Raw genomic sequence first — 10,055 nt, forward strand, 5'->3', positions numbered from 1 at the left:
AAAAACAAAAGGCAATTGTACTTTGGAAGTCAGAGAAATGACTCCAGAGAGGAAAAAAAGCCATGTATTTTTTATTTTATAAAACAGAATTTGCTTTTTATACATTAAGGAGGGATTTTTAAATTTTTGCATGTGAATATCAATAGGATTTAATAAAGTAGGATTTGAAATTTGTGAGTATGAACATCAATAAAGAAATCCCATGTTAATTTTGGTTATAGATTTTTAAAGATTGTACTCATACATTTCTACATTTTGCACACCATATCTTAAGATTTGCACTAAAAATTTCTAGAGCTGAATTGTTACTGGTAATTATTGCAGTATTTGGAACAAAAACGGGAAATGCTCTGAACTTATGAGTGAAAGATTTCCATGTGGATACCTCTCTGTAGAAATATCACCCAAGGAATTTATGAAACACTGGAAGAATCTGTTGTATTTTGTAAGCAGTACTCATTTGAGAAATTACTCTTGATAAATGGGTTTCACTAATTAAATCATACACTTCCATAGTACATTACATATAAAACTAGACTAGGAAATAAATATAATTAAAGTAAACATGCCCTTCTAATTAGTAATTGTTTCTGCCATTTTAAGCAAATTTCAGAGTCACAGAGAGCTGCTCCACGATAAACCTAATAATGAAGCTTGTGATAACAGGTGTAAATTAACACAATGGAAAACATTTACACTGTAACATGCTAAATTAAAAATGACATTAACAAGTCCCATTTTCAAATTCTCTATAATTAACATTTGTTCAACCCAGAGATGAGTAAGTGTAGTACAATGGTAAATGTCTTTATTTATAGCTTAGGATATTTGTCATGGCATTATCTTTGTTACACTGTAAACAACAGGGATGCATTCCTTCTTAAAATATGTCATGTTTATGTAATCTTAGACAGTTCTGACAAAGGGTAAGACGTGATATTTACTGGTGCCATTATTGTGGGTACTCTGCAGGTATGCCACCAGAACAGCTTTGGTTGGGGGTAGAGCTTGACATGAAATATCGAGAGTGGGTTGAGTATGGAGATATGCACGTACAACGGCAGTAATATCCACGACATGATAAAATATTAGGATTCCCTCGAGTGTTCCCCTCATTGCACATATGTGCTTCTAAGTGCCTTAAATCAGTGTTTGTTTCTGCAGATAAATATTATCTTAAAGGCTTTCTTTTATGGCACTGGTTAACACAAGCTGGAAAGCAGAGAACAGAGGAAACAGCTTTGTACCTTAATTTGTCACAGAGGACATGATGTTTTACTCCTTACAGAGAATTTCATCAGTACGCTAATGGTTGAATAAAGAACTTAAGCATCACTGCATTGCCTAAACATTGGCTTAGAGCTGATTGTTGACTTTTCTTTTTAACTCAAGATTTGAATCTCTCCAACTGTATCTTGCTTAAAAAAATTGTTGAGAATATATACTATGGATTATTTTTCGAGTAATTAAAAATGTTTTCAAGTTGTATTCAGGTTGTTTGGAGTTTATGCTCGTGGTGTAGGATGGTAATGTAATAAGGACAGGGTCTGTGTTGTGCCCTTGGGAATTGTAAGACTCAGCATTTACCGAGTTCTGGAACTCACCGTCTCCTTGGGGAGATAGAAGAGTAAATCAGTGATTGCGTTCATCTTCTGTCACCGCTATGAGAGAGCCAAGGAACAAAGGGAAGGACTGTCTAAATAATGGAATAATGTAGGAGTGACAAATATTATAAGAAGTTCAATGTTTTAAATAAAGTACACTGAGCACACGTTAAAGGAAAATTTACTTGTCCGCATAGCACATGGCTCAGCACTGCTCAAGAGTGCTTTCAGCGATGGTGGAGAGGCCGTAGATCTGAGCCGTCCAGCACGGGTGCCCCTGACTCCACGTGGTCGTCAGGACTGAGAAACTGAGCTTATCATCTAACTTAATGAATTTACACTTAAATGCCATATGTGTGTGGTTAGTGGCTCTTATAGTGGAAAGTGTAGATCTGTATTTTTAAAGTCTTACTCTTAAAATCATTATTTCAAGATTTTTTTTTTGCTGTTAAGAGGAGTCATAGATTTATTTTCACCCTGAGAAATTCTGTTCTGAATCTGAAATAGTTTCAAATCCACTGAGTTTAGACTTTGAAACACGGAGTTGAACTTTCTTTGTCAAGGAGGATTCCTGCCCTCACTGTTCCACAGCCATTAGACAAGAGGGATGGTCCCTGCTCGGGATGCCTGGCTGAGAATGTGTGGGAGTCTGGCTGGAGGCCAGATTGTATATATTTATATATTTTATTTGGCTTTGAGCAAAAAGTGAACATAAAAACTGAGTCATGGCGATTAAAACTAACAGACAATTTATCTAAAACAAATCTTGATATGACTAAATTGGTCGAACACGACATGTGACTTTTTTTACTCCTTAGAAGCACCTTGTGAGATAAATAGAATCCTTTGCTCGCATTTTATAGATGGGAAACCAGAAGCACCAGGAGATGAAGTGAGGGAACTCAGCAGCGGGAGGACCTAAACTGCAGCCCAGTCCGACAGTGCCAGTCGGAACCTAGTTTTCCAATGAGGACTGCTTTCGTGTCCCTTCCTTTCCTGTTTTTTCCTGCAACCTCTCACCTACCACTTATTGACTATTTACTCGAGAGGCATTGTAGGTTAATGGTTTAAGAACGTGGACTCTGGTACCAGACTTCTAGGTTTGAATCCTGATGTTACTGCTGACTAGCTGTGGGGCTAGACACATTACCGGACCTCTGTTGTGCCTCGTTCTGTTGGTGTGTGTAGCATTATAGAGTGGGTGTAGGATAATGTAAACGTTAGCTGTTGTCAGGATCATTGTCTGCACCAGCTAAGTACATGCCTTGCATACATTTTTAATTCTGTTATTCCTGTTTTACAGATCAAGAAAGGTTTTCTTTTGAAGGTTGAGTTACTTGCCTTAGCTCATGTGATCAGCGAGTGGTAGACTATTCTTGGAACCCAGGAGTGTGTGCTCTTGACCCTTGAACAGCTCTGGGGTTAGAGGTGCCAACCCTCATGCAGTCAAAAATTCACGTGTAACTTTTGACTTCCCAAAGGCTCAACTATGAATAGCTTAATGTTGACTGGAACCTTTACTGACCACATAAACAGTTGATTAACACATATTTTGTATGTTACATGTATTATATAATATGTACTGTCTAATATGACAGATACTATTCTTACAGTAAAGTAGGGTAGAGAAAAGAAAATGTTATTAAGAAAACCATAAGCAAGAGAAAAATATGTTTACTCTTCATTCAGTGGAAGTGGATCATCATAAAGGTCTTATTCTTTCCATCTTCCCGTGGAGTATGCTGGCTGAGGAGGAGGAGGAAGAGGGAGGGGTGTGCTTGCTGTGTCAGGACTGGCAGAGGTGGGAAAGGTAGAGGGAGGGGAAAGGGAGGCAGGAGAGGCAGGCAGGCACATTTGCTCTAACTTTTATTTAAAAAAACTCAAAAAACCCTACATGTAAGTGGACCCGTGCAGTTTTTAAAATCCATGTTGTTTCAGGATCAACTGTATTTTTGAAAGTCCTCACTTAAAATAATAAATATTCATTGATACCCTTAAAGGCGAAGACATAAGGCAGTTCTTAGCAGAGTGTCTGACACAGGGTGAGAACTCAGTCATGGCAGCTGCTGTTCTTATTAAGAAGTACATTTGTCTGCAGTTGCTTGGCTGTTTTCTGTGCCTCTTAGAGGCAGAACAAGAATACAAAAGTGCTGGTGAACACGTGACTGTTGCTGGCGGGTAGTGACCGCGGCACTCGGCTGCTCCCTAGCTCAGTTGTGTAGTCTTCTGAGTGACCACACAGTCTTCTCTACCACTGGCCACTTGGTTAATGAAAACAGACGGCTCCTCATCCTCCTCGCCTTCCCCACCTCCGTTGCCACAGCCAGTCCCCCTCCCCTTCCTTTTGCTTCTCTTCCTGACCAGCCACAGCCCTGAGTTTCACCAGGGAGGCTGGTTGGGCTGAGGACGTGCTTTGGAGCCTCTGGGGAAAGATTGAAAAAGATGCTGTGGGCTGAGGCTCTTCTTCCCAAAGCAGATTGCCATCTTGTCCACATCCCTCTGGCTTGTTCCCATCTCTCTCTTCACATCTGCTTGATGCAGTGGTCTGACTGGCTGGACAGCGAGGCAGCTGTGGGGTATCCCCCATGTTTAGAAATAGTACTGTCCATTTAGAGGCCCCGTCAGACGTACCCCATGTTTGATGGGGCCTGTAAATGGACAGTACTGTTCCAGTTTTCTTTGGCACATCCATAGATTTTTTTTAAGGACTATAAACCTATTAATTACTCCAAAGTAGATCTCAGAGGTCAACCTGGGGCCGCTGATATGTTTTCTATTTTGAAGGCTCAGTCGAGTGCCATGTTGATCATTATTGGCAAGTGAACCAGCAAGCATCTGTCCAGCCCACGAAGGGAAACAGTGAGAGAGTATGCCTTTCTATATATTGCCCAGGGAAATTAGTTTTAGTTTTAGTTTTAGTGTTTGGCTACTGCCGTGGGACAGGAAAGTCAACTTAGGTGTTGAGAATGAAAAACAGCTTGAACAAAAGACATTGAGGTTCATTGCACCCTATGACTTGGGTAGACAGGTGGAAGGGGGTTGTGAGAAGGAGCTATTCTGAATACGTTCAGTGTTTTCATTTAGAGATGCAGAGGTTTTTTCTGTATTTGTATCTTAGTGGACAGTGACGGATGAAAACAGAAAGAGCCACTTCCCTCCAAATACATAATTGTGCATGAATACATGGGGTGAGCCGTTTTCCACGAGAGAGGATCCTGCTCGGTGCTGAGAAGGTAGAATGGAGGATGTGGGTCCTGCCCTTCAGGCACCCGCGGTGTAACGGAGAACCCTGCCATCCTGAAGTAGGGTAAGGTGCAGAAGAGGTCAAGACAGCGGCTCGCCACACTCACCACTCCTCCATGTGTTCATTCCCGGCCCCACGGCCAGGTCGGCTGGGAAGGAAACCGCCGCCGTGAGCTCTAATTACCAGAGATGGAGACGCTCAGGTGCAAGCTGCGTAATTACAAAAGCCCAGAACACACACACTCTCAGGGGGCCCACCAGGGTTAAAGAAACTGAAGAAATAATTTTGGCTGCACATTTAAATGAGGATGAACACCACGAGGAGCTTCATATGCAGAAATGAAGTCCTGGCTTTCTTAAAAAAAAAAAAAAAACGCGAATGCCTCACCTCAACAACAAGTACAACAGAAACCCTTTGGGTTTATTATTTCAAGCCAGGTCATGCTCATTTCACAAGAGTTTGTGAAAATGGATGCACATGAATAGAGCCTTTTAAAAACTCATGATTAAAGAGAAAGATTTCACAGTTGATGGTTTGGTAGATGGCAGTCGTAAAAACAATTGCTCTTTGTTGTATGTATTGCTCAAAAAAAGTTTTATTTTCTAATGTCCTGCATTATGAAACTTTTTTTTTTAATGCAGCTATTTTTTCCTTCATCTATGTTCAATTTCTTTGAAGATAAAAATTTCAAGTGCAGTGAAACTATTTTCATCTTTTTCGATATTACAGTCTCCCCATGTATGGAATTCATTTTGCATGGCCTCAGACCAAATATTTCCAAGTGCCGTCCTTATATATAGCAAAGCCATGTATTTTGCTCATGCCTGCAAGCCTGGGAGTAACACAGTTTTACTGTCAGAAGAAGATGGTTGCTGAGGCAAGTGGGAACAGGCATCCCGCACCGTGCCATCCCACCTGCCCTTCCCGACTGGAGCCGAGGCCACAGGATTTTTCACCGCCAAATTGATATGCTTTTGAAGGAAGCATCTGGTTCTTTGGCAGCTCCATAGGAGTAATCTTGGTCGTTGGAGAGTTTCTCCTGCATCTATCACATAGTTGAGTTATTGAAAGGGTTCCTGGCATTTTCACGTCCCAGTTTCTGGGCATAGGAATGTGAAAAAGCTGAAGTCTGTTTGCACTTGTAAAGCCTCTTTGAAATTTGTCAGGCTAAAAAAAAATTCTCAGTGTTTTTTAAAAAAAAAAATTATTCTGGGTTGTGTCTTACCTGCACCCATGGATGATTTTTCTACTATTTAAGTTTCATACCCATATATCTGGTATTTATGCCAAGAGAGAAACATCAGTATGAATTATAGACAAGTGGTCTTTAAAAATATTCACTAAGAAAGCTAAAATCGTATTTTAACGTTTTCTTACTTTAAGCATTGCAAAATTCAGTAGTATTTATTGAGCAACTCTGATGTTCTAGGGAGTTAGGTGCCATACCAGAGACCATGTTAGAAAGTTCATAAAGTTCCTCATTCTCAAACCTCAGAGAGCTTTCCCAGCCTAGGTCATTAGCATTTCCATATGACTTGTTTTGACTTAATTTATTCATGTTTGATATGTTCAGCTAACTTTGATTACTTAATCATAATTCAGTATGCAACTGCTAAATTTTTTTTCTGTGTTTCTCGGCTATTCGTCCACTTGTTTCTCAATCATTAGCTCCAGGTGGTGGGTCGCCATGTCTGTAATTTGCTTTATCCACCTTCTAGCACAGCATTCATCTGCGTAACAGATGCTTACGGTGGACCTATTATGTGCCAGACGCAGTTGTAGACCCTATAGTGGAAGCAAACTACTTTCTTATTGGAGCTTATATATTTGTGGTCCAGATAATCAGAAAAAAAAAATGATGTATTTCAGATTGGAATATACTTATGCCCTAGAGAAAATGAAGTGAGTACGGGGAGCATAATGGTGATTGCAGGTGAAAAGCAGCGCTCGTGACACTGGCTGCGGAGGGCCCTCAGTGGGGTGACGTTTGACCTGAGATTGGAGAGTTAACTACAACCCGGAGGTTTCGGGAGAAAGCCTTTCAAACAAAGAAAACAGCGGGGACAAGGGCCTTTCTCTTAGCTTGTTCAAGGGACAAAGAACAAAGGAAGAAGGCCAGTGTGGCAGGGCAGAATGAGTGATGGTGGGGCCGGGCCAGGGGCTGGAGAGGTTGGGATGGTGTGGGGGAGGTAGAGATGGGCTTAGAGAGCCTTGGAGGTGATGTGAGGGGTTGGATAAACGTTTATACTAAGTGCATAGGGAAGCCATGTCGGGTTTAAAACTGGGGGAAAAACGATTTTATTAGTGCTTCAGGTTTATTCAATAAATACCATGATGATAGTAGTATTGAAAGTCTGTATATAATTACATGTAATAATAGCCTGTGTACTTGCGATGATGTAAATATCCCTTCTATATGTTTGGTTGAAAGCTAAAAGAAATGTTTTATGCAAAATGAGTCAATGAATTATGTCTCTCTGTGTTTCTAACATTTTAATATTCATCGTTTGGAGAAGATATATGCAGTTTTATCTATGTGTGGGCATAAATTGTTCATCCGAGCAGGGCATGCCGATTTTAGCTGAGGTCTCCTCTTAATTTTGACTGTATATCCCCTGTGGCTGCATGTCAAAATATGACATATCAGCATTAGGCCAACCTGGATTTAATGACTAGGAAACTGGAATTTATATGATTTGGGGGCACATGGGGGCTTTTCTAATGCCAATTCCAAGGATAAGTGGCATGGAGGTTATTTGATTAATTGGACAAGCATAAACTCTAGCTCGGTTTCCTGCCTGTCATCTGAACACAAAACATTGAAGATTAGGTGACTGAGCGTTCCAGAATTAAAATCATGATATTTCTTTTCCTGTTCACAGACGATTTTGCTTAGCGTTACACTGTCTTTTAGGCAAGCATTCACTGTGCCCCTGCATATGTAATCTTTACTTATGAGTGAGGAATGTTCCAGGGTATATGTTGAAAACACCATGCTCCCTAGAGTCCAGCTATGGCTGAAGCCACACCTTTGCAATAAGGCCCATTTAGTAGCTTCCGTATGAACCCATGGATCACTTTAGTGGAGCTGGAGAGTGTCATATGCTCACAAGGCTCTGACTGAACTCCTTTGCCGAGATGTTGTTTGCAGAGCCGTCAGTCACACACAACTCTCATCCTTGTGAGGTGGTTCATTTGTGCTTAGGCTTGGGCTCTGCACTGACTTGCTTGGGAAGACCCAGAGACCTGGATCACGGCTTAACTTTCACGATGATGAAACAGAGGCAGTAACCTGATGATGGCTTGACTGTGAGCCCCAGTGCCACCTGACCCACCAGGATAATATGCCCTGTGGCCTCGTTGGAGGGTGCAGCCAAGTGGGGCTGTCTCCTCTAAGAGAGATCTGTCCTCTCGCTGCTCAGCGTGACTTCCCAGCCAGTCTAAAACAACACTGCCTCCCCAAGCCCGAAACTGTGTTTTCGAACACCACGTTCGCTTGTGATGGTCCATGAGAAAATCTTTGAAAGAAATAGCAAGCGTGTCGGTAGCAGGGGAACGAAGCAGGTGTGCCAGAGCCCTGGTTCTGCCTTGCTCTCACAGGCAGGTGACCTGACATCAGCCCTGGTCACTGCCTCAACATCCTCCTCTCATCAGGGGTTCTTGGTGGTCCTCTGATGTAGCTGATAAAACCGGGACATTTTTGTTTCTCTTATTGCTCATGATTAGAAAAGGGATTAATGATCTTGTTTTCCCTCTGCCTCTTACTGAGAAGAGGGTGATCTCCAGGAACATTTGGAGCGTTTGAAACTCAATGATGTATATTGGCCAAATTAGTAAAACAATTGCATCTCAGCTGGTTGGAACTCTTTCCAAAAGCAAAGTAGTGCTGCAGTCTGCGTTGCGTTGGAGGTCTTTCTTTGTGTGGAACACTGTGTAGGGACTCAGGAGAGATGGAATTCCAAATAATATGTCACATTTTCTTTCATGAAGGAGATTGCAGTCTAACAGGGTAAGTTGTGAGGAATAATTGTCATATTACTTAATGACTGGTCAAGGAGGGGAGGCTTCTTGTGAAAGAGCATGGAGGGTTGTGAAAAGGGGGCAAAGGTATGAGTCATTTAGGTTGATGAAATTCCAGTTAGGAAGCATGGCACACACAGTTATTGGGTTTGCAGTCATCCTTAATGCTAAGGCAGATGATTGCAAGGCTGAGGTGGTGAGTCTGCATTGGAGATTTATAAGAAAGAATGATTAAGATGAAAACACAGTTTAACAGACATTTATCCACTGAGGCTAGGCATTGGGCTCTGTGCTGGGGACAGCAAAGAGGAGTTCCTGTCCTAGAGAGAACAATGGAAAATCAGTCTGTACTGAACGTGAGCACGAGGTGCCTGGAACAAGGACGAAGCAACAGGCAATCACCTCAGGGACCGTTTCCAAGAGGAGAGAACCTCTCACCAGAGCCAGCCAGTAAGTGGGATGTGGTGGGAAGAAGAGGTATTTCAAGCAAAGTTAGAAAGTGAGTGAAGGCATATGGATGTAAACGAACATCCCAGTACGGAGCCAGCCCGGACATCACGAATATGGACCCATGCAGAAGAGTAACGGGTAGAGCTAATAAGGGAGACAGGCTAAGGCGCTGGCCATGGGGGAAGCCTTTTTTTTTTTGTTTGTTTGTTTAAAGAGAGGAGTTCTCACTTTGCCTTCCAGACTGGAGTGCAGTGGTGCCATCGTAGCTCACTGCAGCCTTGACTCCTGGGCTCAGGTGATCTTCTTGCCTTGACCTTGCAAGGAGCAGAGACTAGAGGCACAAGCCACCACACCTGGCTAGTTTTTTTTATTTTTGTAAAGATGGGGTCTCACTGTGTTGCCCAGGTTGATCTCGACCTCCTAGGCTCAAGCAATCCTCCTGTCTAGGTCTCCCAAAGTCCTGAGTCTATAGGCCAGAGCCACTGTGCCCTGCCCAAGAGGACCTTTTGTGTTATGCCAGGAGTTCTGGACATCAGGCCTGGCAGAAAACACTTGGAGGACTGTGAGGTCGATGGGATGGCTATTGGGGAAGCTGTTGTAGATTTTTGAGGCTGAAAGTGACATAGTGAAGGTGGTATTTCACTTAACTACAACAATTTTAGACACTGCTGTAAAACCTTTTTCTCATTATAAAAGTACAACAGATTAATTTCAGAAAAATTCAAAAGTAGGAAAAC

The 10,055-nt window shown here is 42.0% G+C and overlaps 1 protein-coding gene across 1 annotated transcript in view; it reads left to right on the forward strand.

Moving 5' to 3' along the window:
* The window catches only part of AFF3 (AF4/FMR2 family, member 3), a 716,335-nt gene that overhangs the window by 102,095 nt on the left and 604,185 nt on the right, over window positions 1-10,055 (forward strand). Inside the window, 1 exon segment of the mRNA XM_011969671.1 lies at window positions 973-1,052. Coding sequence (XP_011825061.1) covers window positions 973-1,052 — 80 coding nt within the window.

The sequence above is a fragment of the Mandrillus leucophaeus genome, unplaced genomic scaffold, assembly GCF_000951045.1.
Source record: "Mandrillus leucophaeus isolate KB7577 unplaced genomic scaffold, Mleu.le_1.0 Scaffold9, whole genome shotgun sequence".
In the NCBI taxonomy this organism is placed as follows: Eukaryota; Metazoa; Chordata; class Mammalia; order Primates; family Cercopithecidae; genus Mandrillus; species Mandrillus leucophaeus.